General features: G+C 32.7%; 1 protein-coding gene across 2 annotated transcripts in view; it reads left to right on the forward strand.

The window, feature by feature from the left end:
- LOC105320727 (estradiol 17-beta-dehydrogenase 2) overlaps positions 1–20,452 on the forward strand; it is an 80,235-nt gene that overhangs the window by 51,705 nt on the left and 8,078 nt on the right. Inside the window, exons 6-7 of one of the 2 annotated variants that reach the window (XM_066076342.1) lie at positions 5,284–5,397; positions 12,280–13,178. In XM_066076342.1, the coding sequence (XP_065932414.1) occupies positions 5,284–5,397; positions 12,280–12,311 (146 nt within the window). In that variant the 3' untranslated portion in view covers positions 12,312–13,178. Of the gene's footprint in view, positions 1–5,283; positions 5,398–12,279; positions 13,179–20,452 lie in introns of those variants that run through there. The other variant, XM_034445893.2, reaches the window with a different exon arrangement.

A 20,452-nucleotide genomic window follows, 5' to 3' on the forward strand; every position in this document is an offset into this window, starting at 1 on the left:
ATCAAATGTTATTTAGGTCATGGGCCATGTGAGTGGTCCTGACCCCCTCAAACAGCAAGTCCCTTAATATCTTCAAAACAGTTGAGATCCCCATCCCTAAACCATATATATTCTTGTTCCTTGTGTCAAGGGGCATCAAACGGTATGTAGGTCATGGGCCCCGGGGGTGGTCAGGACCCCCCTTGAACAGGAAGTGCACGAATATCTCGAAAACGGTTGAGATCCCCACCCCTTAACCATATATATTCTTGATCCTTAAAGGGCATCAAAAGGTATGTACCGGTAGGTAATGGGCCTCAGGGTTAAATTTAATTTTTCAAAACCGTAATGCACATCTATGGAACAGTTCCTATCATATCCCAAGATATGATGTGTCTATCCATTAAATCATTAAAGGAGTTCAAGGATCTATGTTTTTTTGAAGTGATAAACGTCATTTTTCTGCTACTTTTTGACTCCCTGGATGAAATTTAAATTTTTAAAACTTTACTGCACATCTATAGAACAGTTCCTATCATATCCCAAGATATGATTGTCTATCCATTAAATCATAAGACGAGCTCTTGGATCTATGTTGTCTTTTTAGTGATAAACGTCAATTTTCTGCTACTATTTGACTCCCTGGATGAAATTTAAATTTTTTAAAAACCTTATTGCACATCTATAGGACAGCCCCAATTATATCCCAAGAGATGACGTAGCTACTCCAAATGTTGTAAGAGGAGTTCTGGGAACCATATGTTTTTTGCAAAAAAACGTCATTTTTTGTTGCCCACTGATCCCCTTAATAAAAAAAAATTCTGGAACCTGATCACGCCTCAATATGGCACCCCCAATCATATTCTAGAAGATCATTTGGCTACTGCCAAAAAAAAAGACGTTTTTGAAACCAGTTTTTTTGTAAAAAAAAAAAACAAAAACGTCATTTTTCAGCCATTAAATGACCCCCAGGCAAAATTGAAAATTCCGAAACCTTATTGCGCATCTATAGGATACCCTAAAACATATTCAAAAGATGATTTGTCTACTGTTGAAAATGTAGGAGGAGTTCGAGGAAGAAGGTTTTTTGTGAAAAAACGTCATTTTTTACTAATTATTTGACCCCCAAGACTAACAGAGAATTTTTGAAACCTTTTTACAAAACAACATGATACCCCAAATCAAACTCCAAGAGTTCAGTTTGCTGGTTTATAAGATGTAAGAGCAGTTTGAGAAAGTAAAACGTGACAGACGGACGGACGGACGGACGGACGGAACAGGGTAACAACAATATACCCGAACTTTCTTTAGAAAGTGCGGGTATAATTAATAACAATAAATGATTCAAATTATAAATGTTTATACATGTACTCCACATTCACACCCCCCCCCCCCATCTAACTTGGTTCTAAAGATTCAGTCTTCTTAATACATTCTTATATGTGTGCTTAATATGCAGTAGCAAATTTTAAATCATTTCTTGATTGCTTTTTCTCTCCTGATGCACATTAAAATTTTGGAAATTGCTAAATTAAATTTTTAAGATTTATAAACAAAATGTTATATGCATGTGTATTCGCCTATTTGGGGCAATTGTAAAGTCTCCTAAACAAAGCAGTGACATCATTAGGCTAGGAATTACCCACATGGATCAAACACTACTGTAACATATGAATAAGATAGTATACTTTATTATTTCTAGTTCTAGAATGTCAGGGTGCCTCCAAGGGGGCATACTCTATATACAATTTTATGCTCAATGACACAAAGAGCAAGAATAAATTATATGGTTTAGGGATGAGGATCTCAGATCTCAGAAGTTAACAAAATATACAGTATATCATCATTTCCTATTTCATAAAGGCGGGGGGGGGGGGTTAAAGACAAAAGCTGGGGGTCATTAATGTACTTTACACCATTTGATGCATCATAATGACATTAGAAGATATTTTGTATTTTCCTGATCGCTTCATGACCAGAACAGTCCAATAAGGTCATTACCTACATTGTATTTGATGCATTATAATACATTAAGAAAGAAATACTCCTTCCTTCCTATTATAACTCATTTAAAAATGATAAGTGTCTAGTACACTTACTTACGTGTAATACACAAATTTAATAAGAAATTGTTTATACCGGGTCAATATGGGGTCAACTCAATAGTGCAAGTCCGACAAATGACAAAAATAACTTTTGCAACTAAAATGACAGAAACTTTACAAATGCGATAGGATAGGTAACGATGAAAAGCTTATTTAAATATTAAAAAATGATGATACAGTATGCTGTCAAAGGGAGATCACATTTAGAAAGTGAAAGTAGAACTTATGTATGCTAGCATCTCATTATATTGTGCTACTGCTACTACATGTATTATGCTTACCTATATTGATACCTTTGAGAAGAAAATACTTGTTATCGCTTTTCCTCTAGTCAAGGAGATAGAGACTTGGAACTTTTACCAATGTCTTTAGTACAATTAGAGGGTTTCCAATCAATTCATACCGAAAGGATCTGAGGCCCCCTTCTAGTAGTTATTGCCCCTGAAAGAATTTAAATTTCCATAAAATCAGTTCCAACTTTTTTATTACTGATCATAGAGACTTCGGACCACTTGGGATGGAAGCGTCTACCTTGGTCGAACAAAATGACATAAAGGTCAAAGGTCAAGGTCATTTGGAAATCTGTTAATTAACGAATTTTTAGATCTCTTGTTTAGAACGCTAAAGATTTTTTTTTCATGGATGCAGTAGGACACCGTAAGATATTTAAAAATATAGCCTCTTGGCTCACACTTACCGAATAATTACGAAGTTATTGCCCCTTTTATACTAAATAATTGTTATTACTACTCAATTGACACCATAGGAGATAGAGACTTGGAACTTTTACCAATGTCTTCAGTACAGTTAGAGAGTTTTCCAATCTATTCATACCAAAAGGATCTGAGGCCCGCTTCTAGCAGTTATTGCCCCTGAGAGTTTTGAACTTCGTTAAAATCACTTCCAACTTTTTACTATCTATCACAGAGACTTATGACCACTTGGAATAGAGGCGTCTACCCTGACCGAACAAAATGACATAAAGATCAAAGGTCAAGGTCATTTGGACAGCTGTTAATAAATGAATTTTCATGTTTTGAAATACGGAATTATAGAAAGGGTTTCAAAAGCTTGCTGGATTGCGCAATAAGGTATTCAATTGAGTCAGCCAGGTATCACATCAAGTCCTGTGGTTACTCAAGTGGAACTGGTTTTTACAGTGAACCCATTTATTTTCACCCCTGCGAATGTTATTGTCATTTAAATTTTAGACCACGTGGTTTTATTTGACCCTTTCAGTTTCGCACTAAAAATCGTGCCTCGTGTTTATAGTCTAGTTCATAGAATCTAGGTACTATTGTAGTCAATTATTAAATCTAGAGGTTTATTGATTTTAAACTTTATCTTCATTAATAGGTGGATAAAATGTGTTCTAGAAATAAATGTAAAAATACAAAAAAATAGTTTTTGTCTGCTGTTGCAACAATTAACATGAAAAGTAGAAATCCCCCCTGAGGATTAGTTTTCGATCCGCTCCTGAACTAGTAATAGCATCAATAGTGAAACAGACTATACTATTTTATGCAGAATGTTCCTTGAAAATGACTCGGTATACTAAGTTTTTATGTAAAACAGACATCCATTATTTTTTTTAAAACATGGTATTGCACACCACAAGCATCAAACATGGATATGAATTTATTAAGCCACGCAATTTTTATATTTTCAACCACTCAACACGTGGTTGAACACGAACGATAACTCTGTTCTGAATATTATCGTTTAATATAAAAACCGCTAAATGGTGAAATAAGACAAAAATATTAAAAGAGTTTCATGTTTTAACAAAAACCAAAGTAGGATACGATATGAAAAACGACCAAGTACTTTTGTATTTTGAGAATATCATCCGAACACTTATACTTCCACTCGAAATTTCACAGGAACTGAACAAATCTTGGTGAAGTCTCGTGAACTTTCATTCGAGCACCTCTGGAATATTACATACTTAGCAACGATAAAGAAAACATTCCGAACACATTTGCAGGGGTGTACAAAGACAGCTAGCCTCTAGAACACTCTCTTCTATTGTTAGGTTTACTGTTTATATGATTGTGTAAAGAATATTCACTAGGCTCAGTTTTGTTCATAGTAAGTGGGAAAAATCGGAAAAGTCATTTAATAAATGTTTACGATATATACAACATATACATTCTTAAAGAAATTGCTTGAAAAAAAAAACTCTCTTTAAAAATCATTTATCATTTTATGGCGTAGTGGTTTTCCCATTTTATAGTACAACATGTATCATAGGTATGATAATTTTTGTATACCTTATAGGGCAATCTAGCAATTCATTAAAAATAGCAAGGTGGAAAGACCTCTAATTGTTCGAGAGCAATTAGCCTACTAGTTATGTATCTTATTCGCCTATGTTCTTAATTAATTTGTTACAGAGGAGAAACTCACTATTTTAATACAGTGTCTATACTTCTTATGGCTAAACTTTCCAATTCATTAAGGGAAAATTCCTGGTAAATGATGAAATCGAAATAGCATGGTAATATTCACGTCCTCATTGAAGTTCTTAAGTTTCACATAATTCTGTGCAGCAATGTAAAATGAGTTTAGCTGAGAAACTGGACAGTATTTTTGGTGTATCAAATAATGTTAAAAATAAGTGAAAATGGACAAAATTTCAGAAAAAATAATTGATTCAATAATAATTTCCTATTTCAGTGCACAGCAACATTGTTTTTTTCTTACGTACAAAGTTTCCTAAAAAAAATCTGCATCAGTTTTAGAGGAGTTTGGCAAACAGACTGTTCAGTACTTTATTTATAATACTATTAGCTAAATTTCTAAGTTAATTCTTAATTTCCAAATCAGAATTTTCTAGTTCTATGGAAATATACATATTTTGTCCTATTTTTCTACAAAGTTTCACAAATTCATGTGCAGCTGTTTTAGAGGAGTTACCCTGTCAAAAGACAAGAGGTTTGACGGACTGAATGACTAATGGACATGCCAAAAACCTTTTACCCCTGCTAATTGCTAAAATTGATAAAACAATAGGTAATTGAATAAATTTTGAGAATTAATGAGCTTTACAATGTATTTGAAAGCAGTTTCAAAAAGCAAATATAAATGTCAACGATTTTATATTGATTAAAACTAATATTGCACCATATTATTTAATTTATCCATATATACTAGACATTTTCTGCTTTTCAAAGAGCTGACTTAATTACATTTTTAGGAATAATGTCATACGACATGATAGCCACAGGAAACAGATGGTGGAACAAGGCTTCACCGATCGTCAAAAAAGACTATGGACAAGAATGTTTTTATATCAAATTCAAACAAAAAAGTAAGAATACATATGTAACAGTGTAATAAGTTGTTTTTTTAACAATCCCCTGTATCTTCCTATGTATAAAATTGAACCCCTTCCCCAACTGTGTAATATAATCTTATTTCCCTCATTTAATTCTTGTGTAAAAATATAAATACCTGTGTGGTTCCCGCCACACCCCGAAATCATGATTTAAATAAATTTGCAAACTAGTGATAAACATTGTCAAATAAGATGAAAATGAAGGAAAACACAAATTTCTGCCAGTAAATATGATGTTTTGACAGTGTTTTCATACTACTGGCCATTGAACAAAAAATCGCTTATCCACAATATTTGTTTTTATAAGTGTGTTACATGAAACAAAACAGATTTACTCATCGATTCACATTCATTTTTTGCTTAAATATAATCAATTGCTTGCATCAAATCATAAATATTTTCTTGCTAGACCAGCGAAATTTAGAAATATTCCTATTTTAAGACCACCCTTAGAGAAGATCACCGTTTTGATTTTTTTTTTTTTTTTTTAAATTTTAACATTTCGACACTCCACTTTCCAGTTTGTTCAGTTTGTCTTGTAACGCTGTTACATAGTTTAACGATTATTTCGCTTTAATTTTTTTTTTGACAATTTTGAGGTGTTCAAACAAATATTAGCACCTTTACCTCCGGTATACAAGATATGAAGAAACCAATTATCCCTAAATTAAAGCTCTTAACGATGTTTGAAAATGTTGAATTATGAACGTTCTTCGTTCTTGTTGCTGCTATTTCCGATCGGGTTCGGTATTTTGGACTACTCATTAATGTATAAACTTTCAGAAAATTACAAATATCTCCATGAAATAAATCTAATTATTCCATTAAAATTAATGATTACCTTTAACCTATCAAATATTTACATCGCAACGTATTGTATTGTATTGTTTATTGGTCAACAGATGTACAGCTCATAGACATATACAATTAATATACACATGTTACAATACATATACTGGTCACTTGAAAAAGGTAAGTTTATACATGAAGTTTTCTGATTACAAAAGCATTCTTAATATATTTACCTAAATTGCACAAATCTTTTACATTTTGTGTTGACAATAATAGAAATAATTTAAAGACAGATGGTTTAATATAATAAAACTTCTTAAGGAATTTTTCTCTTAAGTTACAGTAATAGGGACATTTCAAAATAAAATGATATTCATCTTCTATATCTAAAGCACATAGAGGACATAAACGTCTTTGTAATGAAACATTGTTATATCTGCCAGTTTCGATGGTAAGACAATGGGATGATAATCTTATATTACATATAAGTTTCTTATATTGTAAAGGAATTCTTTTTGTTAGATATGACTGCAAGGTACAATGATCAACTAAATATTTATAGATTGTACATTTCGAAGAGGCATTTATGTCAGCTAGTAGAGACTGTTTAACGTTATCAAAAATACGTTGCTTGGCGATTGTTAAAATAATTTCTGGCTTTTCAAAAAATTGGTTTTCCCATAAGTTCATTAGCCCAATACTTGTTAACATGTTCTTGATCTCTGCAGCCCAGTTTTTACATTTGTTTTTACCTAAAGTTTCATTATACATATTAACATAACATGAATTCATAATGCAGTTTTTTGATGATAAAAGTTTCATCCAGTATCTTAAAATACGTATTTTTCTGATACATATGCAGAGGCATTCTGCCCAATTCACAATAAATAACTGCATTAGATGTGCCCCTTTTAACATTAAGTATGTTTTTCCAATAATTAAGATGATTTTTTTCTATATCTGGGGATGAATGAAAGCCCCAGACTTCACAACCGTAGTAAGCAATGCTTCCTACATAAGTGTCAAAAAGGGACAAAAAGCGTAGTAAAATTAAGACTCATATTACAACATTTTCATTTCAGTGCAAAAAGCGCCTTCATACATTGTAATGACAATTGTTTTTGCGTAACATGAAATTTGCCATTGTAATTCAACAAAAGTCCGAGATAACAAAAACTGTTCACTACTTCAATTTGTTTACACTTATAAAGCCACACATCTTCTGTTCGTAAAACTTCCCCATTTCTGAAAACCATTATTTTTGTTTTGTTTACATTAAACGTTAACGACCATTTCTCTGTATAATTTTATAAAGTATTCAACATTGACAGCAGCAGACTGAGAAAAAATAACCATGTCGTCTGCGTACATCAGTAAAAATAAGGATAGCTCTTGTAATTCAATTGGAGTATTTCCATTGCTTAAAAATTCCATTTCGCAATCATTGACATAGAGGGTAAAAAGGAGAGGGGAAATTATTTCCCCTTGTAAAACACCAAGATTATTCACAAAAAAATCTGATAACTTACCATCTAATAAAACACAAGACTTAATATTATTATAAAGTGAACGTAAAATCCTCAGAGGTTTACCTCTGATTCCATACATTGAAATTTTATTCCACATTTTAACCCTATCCACTGTGTCAAAGGCACGCTTGAAATCTACGAAGCCGCAAAACAATCTACATTTTTTCGAGAGATATTTGTTCACGATTGTTTGTAATGCAAAAATTACGAAAGCCGAGAAGGATCATTCGAGATTCGAGATTCGAAATACGAGATTCGAAATACGAGATTCGAGATTCGAAATTCGAGATTCAATATCTAATATCAATATCAAATCATGGATCCGAAACCTGTATCCTAGCAACATCAAACTGTTCTAAATAAAGATCATTCGTACATGCTCTTTCCTACAAATAAATGTCTTAATAGCTCTTATATAGTGGTTATAAAATGGTTAAATTAACATTGATGAATTAACCCCACACAGTATAAACCATTAAATTAGAAATAACACTGTTGGCTTTGCGAATCTAAGTGGTTTTGTTTGCCCTGTATGTATTTCCCCCCGAGCAATTTTAACCCGAAGTGTATTCGCTCCATCTGTGTAAAAATCGGCTCGCGAAGAAAGATCTGTTTAATCTAAATGTTTTAGCTATGAAACGAAACTCAATGAAATAATCGACATGTCAAAATATAGGTTATGATAAAGTTTTAAACCATAGAAGATATTATGGTTTACAACCTCAAAGACAAAAATCCAGATAAGAATAGTGTATTGTAGGGTATGGCAATGCCATTGTCGATATGAATGAGAGAGAGAGAGAGAGAGAGAGAGAGAGAGAAAGAGAGAGAGAGAGACAGACAGACAGACAGACACAGAGAGAGTTTTGTAGTGTCAAATTCAGTTTGATTTAGAATTTGAAATTGATTTGATTTGTTTCAAGCATATATAGACAATAATTAAGCCTCTAAAACGAGAATAGAGAGGAGGTAGCTAGGGTAGGGCAGACCAACTAGCAAGCTTTAATTTTAACGGTGTTAGCGCACCTGTGATTTACATCGACTCTCTCTCTCTCTCTCTCTCTCTCTCTCTCTCTCTCTCTCATCACCTAGCATTTCCTTTTCCGTGAGGGGGTTTGGGGTATTTGTGATGTCTTACATAAGCTAGCGAAAATGATAAAAAAAAACATGAAATTTTCTTTAAATTGTGTGCGGATGTTGTACGCCAATAATCTGTTTTCAGTATATACATTTCAAGAGGGGGGGGGGGCTATATAGTCCTAATTAATTTGTCAGTTATTCTGTCCCCACTTTGTTTTCTCTTCGTTTTCCATGTTTTTTTTTATTTGGCTCGGCAAATTAATATAAAACTTTCTGTGTAGCTCCATAACGATGCACTGTAGATAAATTATGAGTAGTTTTACTTTTGATAAACAGGTACATATCCGTACTTGATTTTTAATTTGACTCTTATAATCGGATTTAATATTCCAATAATTATAGGGTAGGAAAGAGTAGACGGGACTTTTTTGCGCATATCCTACTGTACCATTTATTCAACACAGGTATTAGCACTCATCGAGTTCGACTTACTTTCCTTTTCTTTCATCCACTGGATTTAAAGCTATTAATTTTTGAAAATATTTTGAATTTATGGCCTGATTATATATAAATTAGAGCTGCGCTGGTGCATATATTTACCCAAATGGACCAAACTATAACCAAATAAATCTAAAAATTTTGACAAAATTAGTTTTAAACGTACGACTCTTTTTCAATTCTAATCGGGTATGTCCTTTAGAAAAATCTTGAACCACACACATTTTAGCAAATAAAACGGCAATTGTTTCATTTTTTAAGGGGAGGGAGGTGGTGCCGGTAAAGGACATGTATTGCTTGTGGCAGTTGTGCTATACTCTCATTTGTTATAATAGGTAATACTACATATTGATATAAAATGAAAATTTCCAATTACACTGTACATAGCTTCTATCACGCATTTTGACCCGTGCGATAGTTTAAAACAATTTTCAAAGCATTTAATGTAATTCAACCGATCATTTTTGAAATTTAATTTTCTGGATCCCCGCCTGATACGTCCGCCTTCTTGTATATTAGAATTACATGTACGTTGACCATATGTACACATTAACTTAATCGGCTATGATATGGGACGATAACATTTTTAATCAATGTTTTTGCAGGATATGTAACAAATAACAGCCTATTTGTGGGTTTTTGCACTGATTATTTGAGATAATTTGCCGCCATCTTTTATGCATTCCACACACCACTCACAGTTTCTTTATTTGGTGTTCTGTGTGTATGGCGACAAATTGGTAAATTTGCACCACTCACCCCTTGTAGCTTCATCCTGATCACATTTTATCTGGCTAAGTGTAATGTAGTAGTATATTAAATACACACATCTTTGTTTGCAGTGCTTATTTACATCTTTAGAGATTTACTTACAAAAAAAGTAAACATTTGTATGACTTATATGTAATTATTGTCAATTTTGGTGCGGTGGGGGTAGAGGGTAGGAAACTACAGAGAAACTTAACTTGGCTGTGAAACATATGCTTTTATTCTTTCTTGTTGATATATCAATGAATGAATTATAACAAAATATATGTACAACAATTAATTTTGAAATATTCATGCACAATCAAATAAAAGGTTTTACTGCTCTCTGCACAAGAAATCGGCAATGTGAACAAATTGGCACCCTATCATCCCTACCTTTAATTGTAGAGAGTAGTTATCCTTCTATATTGAAAACGATTCCAAAAGTAAGACTCATAATAAGTTGTTTACTGAGGAAAAAGAAAAAAATTGTATTTATTAATAATTCCGTATGATGTGATAATATCTCAATGATTTGTTTATAATCATAGTACTAGTGTATCACTGTATGCATACATAAAAACGATAAGTAATGCTTATATTTATTAGTGAAACAGGACAGATTATTTATATTTAGATTATTTAGATACATGTACTAATCTTCATGCGGGGATCTAGAAAGGAGGGGGTCAGGGGATCTGGACCCCCTCCTCGGGAAAATTGGAGCTTATTAAATTTACATAGTAAAATTTTTTAAAATTGGCCTAGGACCCCCTACAGAAAAAATTAGCTACGCTTATGAAGTTCTCTACCATAACCGCATTTTTACACAAAGGGGGTGAATAAACCCGGGTTTTAAACTATTACTGGTGGTGAAATACCTTAGGGTTCAAACGCATCAGGTGGAAATGCACCAGGGCAAACAAAATCACTTAGATCCGCGAAACACACTGCATTTTTACTAGTCTACTTAGATATTCTGTGTAAAAGTAAATACAAATAATTATTTACTTAGGTAGGGAGAAGTGAACATAGCATTTAGGGTATATAAGAGCATGTACGTATGATTTTTATTTAGAACAGTTTGATGTCGCTAGGATACATATTTTCAGATCCTTGATTTGATTGGTTAATTTAGATATTGAATCTCGAATTTCGAATCTCGAATCTCGTATTTCGAATCTCGTATTTCGAATCTCGAATCTCGAATGATCCTTCTCGGCTTTCGTAAAAAATGGCATCAACAGTACTATGAAATGGTCTAAACCCGAACTGCGTCTGTGATAACATCATTTCTCTCGGCCCATGACATAAATCTCTTATTCAAAATTGAAGTAAAAAGTTTTGACATACAACTAATTAATGGATCAGTTGTCCCACCCTTTTATATATTGGTACAATAAGAGACTCACACAGTATGTGTGGAAAATGACCTGTTGTAAACATAGCGTTAAAAATTGTGTGTACAAAAGGTACCAAAATGTCCTTGAATTCAATGAAATATTCATTAATTATACCATCCAGTCCATGACTTTTACCTGGTTTTAAAGTCTTTAAAGCATCTTCAATTTCATTTAAAGATATGTCACTTTCTAATTCTTAAAAAATTACCTCTTTTTCAACTTCGACCATGTCATTTCCCACAGCTGTATGATTAATACAAGCAAGGGATTTGAAATGTGTAAATCCACAAGTGAAACATTTACTTTGTTAACTTTTCTCCTACTAAATTTCGAAAAAAATACTTTAGGATTAGATTTTCTTATTGTTTCTAATTAATTACCTTCTTCATTAAGATATTTTCTCTTGTTCCGGGGTTCAGCCTTCTATACTAATTCGCATGCGTATTTACTGTAAACAAAACATATGCAGGGTTCGCGAAGATTCCCCTGGACATGTTTGTTGAGAAAATATGTCATTTCTACTTCTCCCAGGTTATACTTGTTCAAAGTATTTAAAATAACTACAATTATTACTTTGTAAGCATGTATTTTGCGTGTTTATCATAGGAGTTACTACAATCTAAATTCATTTTTGTAAATGAGGCCCCTTGAGGGATTATTTGACATACAGATGTATTTATGTCTGTTTTTTAAGGTCAGACGACACGTTCCTCGAGCATCTTTTTTGTATTTCCTCGTAATAAAGAGTTCCAATAAAAAATATCAGTTTTATTATTATTATTAAAATGATTAAAATTTACTTGTAGATGGTTATATGTCAGGATGGCCGAGTGGTTAGAACCGTGGCCGCTCACTGCCAGATGCGTATAGATTCTTGAGGTCGTGAGTTCAAAGCCCTGCCCCGGCCGAGATAGAGTTCCAATATAGTAAATTTCGCTGTGCTGTTTTTTTAATTTATTTTTATATAAAGCCATTCAAGTGTATTATCAAAAAGATCATATAGGAAATTGCATACTCAAGTATTTTGCAGAAATGCCTGGTAAGGTACCCTAAAATTTTGCAAGAAAGCTTGTCATAGTAGTTGTAGACCATTAACAAATTCCTGGAAAAAGTTATATGAAATCAAGGAACGTGTCGTCTGACCTTAAAATGAACCGAAATTGGTAAACCATCAATAAATTATTGAGAAATTGATTATGTGTTCCGTTTAGAGAGTCCCTTTAACCTCATATACCTTGATGACCGTAGTCGGACGAAGATCTTGTAGTTTTTCTGCACGTGTCAATTACTGTCAATCAAAGTCCATGTGGTAGAAATAAACGATAAAAGATTATTCTGGTTTGTACGACCCTTAAATTTCCGGAAGCACATAATTACGCTAATTAGGTATGCGAAAGAGATTTTTATGCATTTCAACTATTACAATCAACGTTATTTCTTATTTCCTAACGATACAATGGGTAAATCTGAAGTCATTCACACAAAATTAAAGTCATTTGTTTTCAGCTGTACTGTCTCTTTAAAAAAAATGTGTCCATTTTTTAAATACGATTTACTGATTACAAATTTTGTACTCGTAACCGGTTACCATCGTTCCGACCGATGAATCGGTTAACTGGTGAGCAATTGCCATCCCCTATATTTATTGAACGAAAACTATTTTGAGAGGAATTTTTTTAAAAGTGCTAAAGGTTGCACTACAGTATTAAATTTTACTATATATTCTTACCAAAATTGCACAACTTTACATACAGATTAAAATTTCAAAACGAACTTCTGGATAAAAAATCCTCTTCACACCTTTTTAAACAACGCTTCATTTACAATTTTCTAGTAAAATACACAAGGCGGGAGACTTTGCTTACCTCGAAGTTACACATGTGCCTGAAAATCAAGCCCGGGCCTTTTCATCCCCCTCGGAAAAAACACGCATCAAAAATTCAAATGACCTCGCATTATTACAAAACTGGGATAGTTAGACCTCTTACACACTGTTTTTCATCTCATAAAAAAATCAGCTCCTGTCTCGAGCTGAAACGCCCAAAATTCAAAGGAAAACTCGGGAATTATTTTGCCTCAGCCATGTTTTGACGTGAACCTTCAGTGAAATACTGTAGTGACACCTGCAATACAAGCCCAAAATATATATATATATATATATCGACAGTATCAAAAGAGAAATACAGTACCGTCAACGCGGTTCCCGTATTTTCTGCGCACCCCTCCTGTCCATATTGCAACGCGGTTTAGAACAGGTGTCTCAATTTTAAAAAAAACTGCGTACCCCAGTGGTAGAGTTGTCCAACAAATCAACATCGTCGAGGTCTACACAATTAGAAAAGTATCGGACTGAAACGCGAGTTATCTAACTCGACCAAAAAATGATTGACAGCTACACGTACTTATCTTTTTATTTGATGGAACTATCTAGAATAAAATACGGTATGCATTTTAAAAATGTTATATTTATAGAATGTGTTTAAAATCATTCATCAATGCTTCTTCATTTAGATACTTAAAGATTTTTTTTTACAATCCATTTAAATTGATAAGTATGCTTTTTTTCTTTCTTTCTTTTTTTTTTCTTTTTTTTTTCTTTAGTCTTGAAGAAGTTTTGAAACTTTTCTATTTAATTTACGAAAACTGCATACCGGGTAAATTAAATTGATGAAATGCTTTTAGTAGGGATGTCAACGAGTACCCGGTTAACCGGGTACTCGATCGAACGTCCGAGTATCGAATACTAAAATCAGTACTCGGTTACTCGGATGTATATTTTTCTAAGTTTATTTAATAATGCATTAAAACATCGGTTTTAAAACTTAAAATGTCCATTGCACTTGTACATACAGTAATTAGGATTTCCTACGCCTCGTAATATGCTAAATGACCGTTATCGCCTGTGGCAGTGTTTATATAGTAATTATCGTGACCAAGCACCTGTTACCTAGCTTTTCTCACCTTTGGCTGTCTTCTACCCTTATTTTTGGCTTAACGTAATGATTTGTTTTCAATGAACATCGTTTATATAGTCTATTATATAAATTAGATAGCACACAGTAGAGAAATTGAACAGACTTAACATGCCGCCACCGACTTCAAAGGTCTGGAAATATTTTAAAAGAACTGAAGATTCAAAAAACGTAAAATGTCAGCTGTGCGAAGTAAACTTATCGTATACGTGGGAACGACAAACATGTTAATACAGTTATCAATGTACAATGAATGAAACAATTACTTATTTTTACTGTTAGTTAAATTGCTTGATATACGAGTAGAATTCCTGGTGGTCACTTATCATGACAGGGATTATTCACGTGCCTCATACACAGGCACTTGTTTCTGAGAAAAAAAATTACCCTATAGTATAATAATAACACAGGCCCTTGTTTCTGAGAAAAAAATTTACCCTATAGTATAATAATAACACAAGGTATCTAACTCCGAATGAGGTAAACCACCCCCTCCCGTGTGTTTTCTATTACTGATTAATGATTACAGTAATAGAAATAAAAAGTTGGCTTTATATTTATCATTTAAAACGAAATTAGTTAAGGATGACGTTTACTCAGAATGAAAAAAAAATCCACTGATGATAATGAAACCCCACCTATTGTATGTTATAGACCTTTGATTGTAGTGTTATTTTTAACTTTCAAAAAAGTAGGTCAATGACCTACTTTTTGAGTAAATGGCCATTGAATATTTTTTGAAAAATCAAGAAAAATCCCATAAAATTTTACACTACAATTGAAATTTTCTTAATTGTAAATATATTTCAAATAATAAAGCACTTTAAAAAGTGTAATACATTTTATGAATGGCAGTGGCACTAAAAAGGTACAAAACATTAAGATTTCAGCTACAATTTGAAAAAAAATTTCAGTCCGAATTTCCTCTAAAAGTTTTCAAATTCCTACCCATTTTTGATCTAAGTTTACAAAAAATTGAATGATGATAATACAAAAACATTTATAGCATTGAACTACTTATATTGACCTTATTCTGTTGGCATAAAATTTATATGAGGTAAATGATCAAAATTTTGAGACATGGTGTCTTTTATCGTTTTTAAGCATTTTGTAATATTTTTGCAATTCGTGCCATACAATTATTTTAATGAATAAGTGAGGTAAAACCAGCAGAAAATATGAAAAATTATATTGACTAAAATATAAAATCTTAACTTTCAATATTAGAGTACTGCCAAAAATGTTTTAGCGGAAAACAAAATCTGCAAAATTTAGTCCGAATTTCCTCTGTTTGGCTAAAAGTCTATTTTTGTTTGAGCCTAATTGCATAATAAAGTAAAAATATCAAATGTTTTGTCAATAATAGTTCATTTTATTAATACTTTGTTTGTTTAGAACAAATTTTACTCATTACATTGAACTTTATAACAATCCGAATTTGAGAACTCAAACCCTGAGTAAACAACACCCTTAAAATCGGGCAAGCAGAGAGATCTTACGAAGAAATCACACGCCGAAATAATGTTGACGCCTGTCGTTTATTTGATGGATTATTTTAATTTTTCCTTGGATGTTTCATTTTACTTAGCTAAATAAATGATAACAGAAATGAAAAGTTGACTTTAAATTCATTAATTAACACAAAATTGGTAAAAATCGAGTATGTAGATAAGTCTTACGCAGAATGCATACGCCTGCCGAGAAAATCGATACGCCTGTCGTTTATCTGATGGATAATATTAATTTTTTTCTTTCTTGGATATAATTAAACATATATATATTACAGACTCGAATCAGGGACGATTATACTGTTTATACATGACTTTTGTATGTCTCTGCTCGAATTTTAAGATTATAGATAGTCTCTAATTTTTCAAACAACCAAATGTGCATGTATTTTATTTACGTATGATCAAAATTTTATGTCATATATTCATTCGATCTAAAAGTGGTGTCTGCAATAAGAAGGAAAAGAATGTATCAAATAATTTCATGATTTATGAAATTCATAATTTGGGACTATAATTTTGGTTTTTTACAACTTTGTTTCGGTAAATCAACCAATCCTAAATTCTGATTGGCTAAAATCCTGGAATCCAAAGACGCAGGTTTGTCGGTGGAAATGCGCCCAAGCTTGGTCACTTCCATCGACGCCATCCTAAATAAAACATCTGATAACAATTATTATACTTATATCTCCTTTCTTTGGATTTAGGATTGGTTGATTTACCGAAACAAAGTTGTAAAAATTTTCCTAATAAAGAAGATTATTTAAAATGAGCAATCACGTGACCTTAAAAAGATAGTCACGATAATTGAGATAATAGGTACACCTGTGCTTGACCTCAGGCCTTGCGGCCTTCTTAACAAAAAAAAGACAAACTAACAAAAGGAACTAAATATTATTACATAATCACTTGGGCATCGATGTGATTAAACATTGGTCAGTAACAGCTCAAAGTAAATCAATTACATATATACAATGGATTAGCGTGTCAGGCCAATGTTTTTTTAGGGGAAGCACCTTTGCGTTTTTTTTTTTGAAAAGACTAATTTACCCAGGTAACACCAAAAAAGGACATTTGTACGTCGCATTTATATTGCATAATAAAGAGACATCTGTAAAAAAAAAATCAACTCTGAAAATGTTATCTTCGTATTTATATTGCATAATAAAGAGACATCTGTAAAAAAAAAATCAACTCTGAAAATGTTATCAAAAACCAAAATTATAGTCCCAAATTATGAATTTCATAAATCATGAAATTATTTAATACATAATAATATATATATAATGCACAGTTATACCTAGGTTAGAAATACGTTTGGGGTTTTTTTTTCAGTAACTGTAGAGTCAAACTGTGAAAAGTGTGTTGTGTGTACATGTGAATACAAAATTCAAGACATGTAATGTAAATATTTACAACAACTCAATCAATTCAAAAGATGCAATTCGACTATATTATTTCTTTAGAGGAGTGGACTGGCATGGCCTTTATTCATGTATGAAGGCTATATCATGTAATCTTTAAGACGAACAGACTATCATACTTGTGTAAGCATTCCCGATTTTATAAATTTTTATACTCCTAAATTATTAATTTTCATTTTTATTAATGTTAGTTAACGTTTATGGGGAAAGGTTAGACGTTTTAAGCAAATTGCAAAAACACAATTTAATTAGCTGACAACATGTTCAGTATATGCTTGATTTTGAGGTTATCAGGATTAAGTTCGTTTATTTTACCAAGCTTTTGAAAAATGTGACCGGGTTAAAATTTTATGACTTTTGGTCTCAATTTTTAATGGAGCAAAAAGCACCCCGGTTCAATGATTAACGTTGTAAAGTGATTCAAATCATGTCAATATTCTTGGCCTGGAGTGTTTCGTAAATAATAATGAATGATACTTTCCCATACAAAATAAGTTTTGTTTTTCTGTATTATATATATACGCTTCTCGAAGATAGTTACACAGATGTTTAAATGTTTACGGTTAAGAATGGACTATATACGTTTTATGAAGAGGGTTAAGTTTGACTAGTCAAAAACTGATGGCTTATAAATCAGAAGTAGTTTTTGATTAAGTGCTTGTACAATATATTAGCAATAAATATATAAGGATAAAGTGGTATTCGTCTCCAATTTCATATAGATATATAAAAAAAAATATAAATAAGGGTCAGAAATCTGATAATCCTGCTATAGCGACAGTGCGCTATCAACTGGAATAGTAAAAGTGGACTACAAGGTTTGAATAGTCCTTATGGGTTCATAATTAGGTGAAAGTTCATAGGCTATACATAGTATCTTAACAAAACATACTTACTCTTTCATAACTATTTTTCCCACTCAACTAAAACATTAGAGAGAGAGAGAGAGAGAGAGAGAGAGAGAGAGAGAGAGAGAGAGAGAGAGAGAGAGAGAGAGAGAGAGAGAGAGAGAGAGGGGGGGGGGCTTGTGTACAAGGTGTGCTTCACGTCGTCTTCAAATAGGAGTCAGATGGCATTTGGTCACCTGAAAATAAAGCTAAGGTTTTTTGTGAGGATGGTGTGCATTTGAATGAGACTCAGGGCTACCCTAAGTATTACAACAGTGTCAGAGCATCATTGGTTTCAGGACTTAATAGTCTATAGCTTCATTAGCTTGTGGACAATGAAAGCTCAGTGTCTATAGCTGGCGAAAAATAGTATATACATGTAAAATGTCACAAACTTAAAGGGTTCAAATATATAAGTTTAGATTTATAGTTGATATTCGCAGTTTGTTCTAATACAACATGCACTGAACATACGTATCATGCCGAGTAGGGTTAAATTGTAGTGACTTTAATCATATTGTTCATGTTGTTGATACAAACTTTTTACTATCGCTAGGACTCAGGTGTTTTGCATGGTCCATTGCCATAGGCTTGAGTGTAGGATAGTTGTTTTGGCCAGTATCTGTATGTACTAAAATATATGATGAACGGTTTAGCTCCTATAATATTGGGTGTGATATGGTGATATCCCCCATGGTTGGACTATGATACTTGGTAAACCAAATAGCCCCTAGTTTGTTGGGTGCTATGTTATGTAATATCCGTCATGCTTGGATCATATGGTAGCCGTTTAGCCCCTATATGGTTGGGTGCTATGATGTCATATCCAGTCTGGTTGGATTATGATATACATGTGTATGGCTTTCCAAAGAGTCTCTTTATGGTTGGGTGCTACGTCGTTATGTCCAGCATGCTTGGATCTTCTGGAACCATTTAGCCCCCTTATGGTTGGGTGCTATGTTGTCATATCCAGTATGGTTGGATTATGATATATGGCTTACCAAGGAGCCCCTTTATGGTTGGGTGCTACGTTGTAATACCCTGTTTAGTTGGATTATGTTTGGCGGTTTACCAATGTTGTCATATCCATGGGGTGGTGTTATGATATGTGTTTACTTATTGGTCACCCTGTGGCTTAGTGATCAGTTATCATATGCAGTGAGACTAGTATATGAGGTGTTTAGATAAATAGCTTCTACATTGTTGAGTGTTAGGTGGTTACCTTAATGTGGGGTGAGTTATACATACTTTGCATGCATATTGAGTTTGCAGTCCAAGTTTGGTTAGCTTTGTGAACAAAGATGTATTGTTAGGTTTAAATTATAAGCTCTTTTTGGTAAGCTGCTAGGTCTACATGTATGGTATAATTGTGTGTTATCAATTTCTAAAAGTTTGATTAAATATCTATGTATGGTAACCATTATTTTGAATCATGGGATATGTGTTAATGGCATATCTGGCTTAGCATATTTGTGCTTTGGATGTAGGTCAGAAACTTGGGTTTAATGGAGCCAATGTACATGCACTTCATGTCATTATTTTTGTACTTACATTACATTTTCAATGGTTTAAGTCATTTATGAATGACATAAAATGTTTGATGTTATATGAAATTTAGGTTTGAAAGGTGTGATTCCAATGGTTAAAGCAATATGAGCTGCATTTTTCATGTTGAATTTTTTTTTTTTACTAAAATGATCTTTTCTACTAAAATGACAAAAATATCATGGTTTTTAAATATTTGTTAGCCACATTTTTGTGGAAAAGGCCGTTAAGAAGCCTTGTTTGGAGCAAAATTGAATTATTGTCGTCCTGTACAAAAATTGATTTGTTATATATTCCTTTGAAGAGAAATATTTCCTTTGACAAAAATTAATGATGTTTTCAAATCTTATTTATCATAAAAGTTTAAGTTATATGCAGACTTATCATACTAGCAGGTTTTAGCAGCAAAATAAAATTCTAAAAAATACAGCTCATATTGCTTTAAAAGGCATGAAAAGGCACTAATAAATCCATAAATTTTAATCTATGTTCTACCATTGGAAGGACTCACTGGGGTTTGGGATAAATTTCAAGAGGGGTATTTGTTTATTGTGAGTTTTAGATCCTGTAGAAATTTACTGTTATTGATTAGGCAATAAAGGAGTCCAGGTAGCGTAGTGGACAATGCACTCGCTTTTTCACC

Source organism: Magallana gigas, chromosome 2 (genome assembly GCF_963853765.1).
Source record: "Magallana gigas chromosome 2, xbMagGiga1.1, whole genome shotgun sequence".
NCBI lineage: Eukaryota > Metazoa > Mollusca > Bivalvia > Ostreida > Ostreidae > Magallana > Magallana gigas.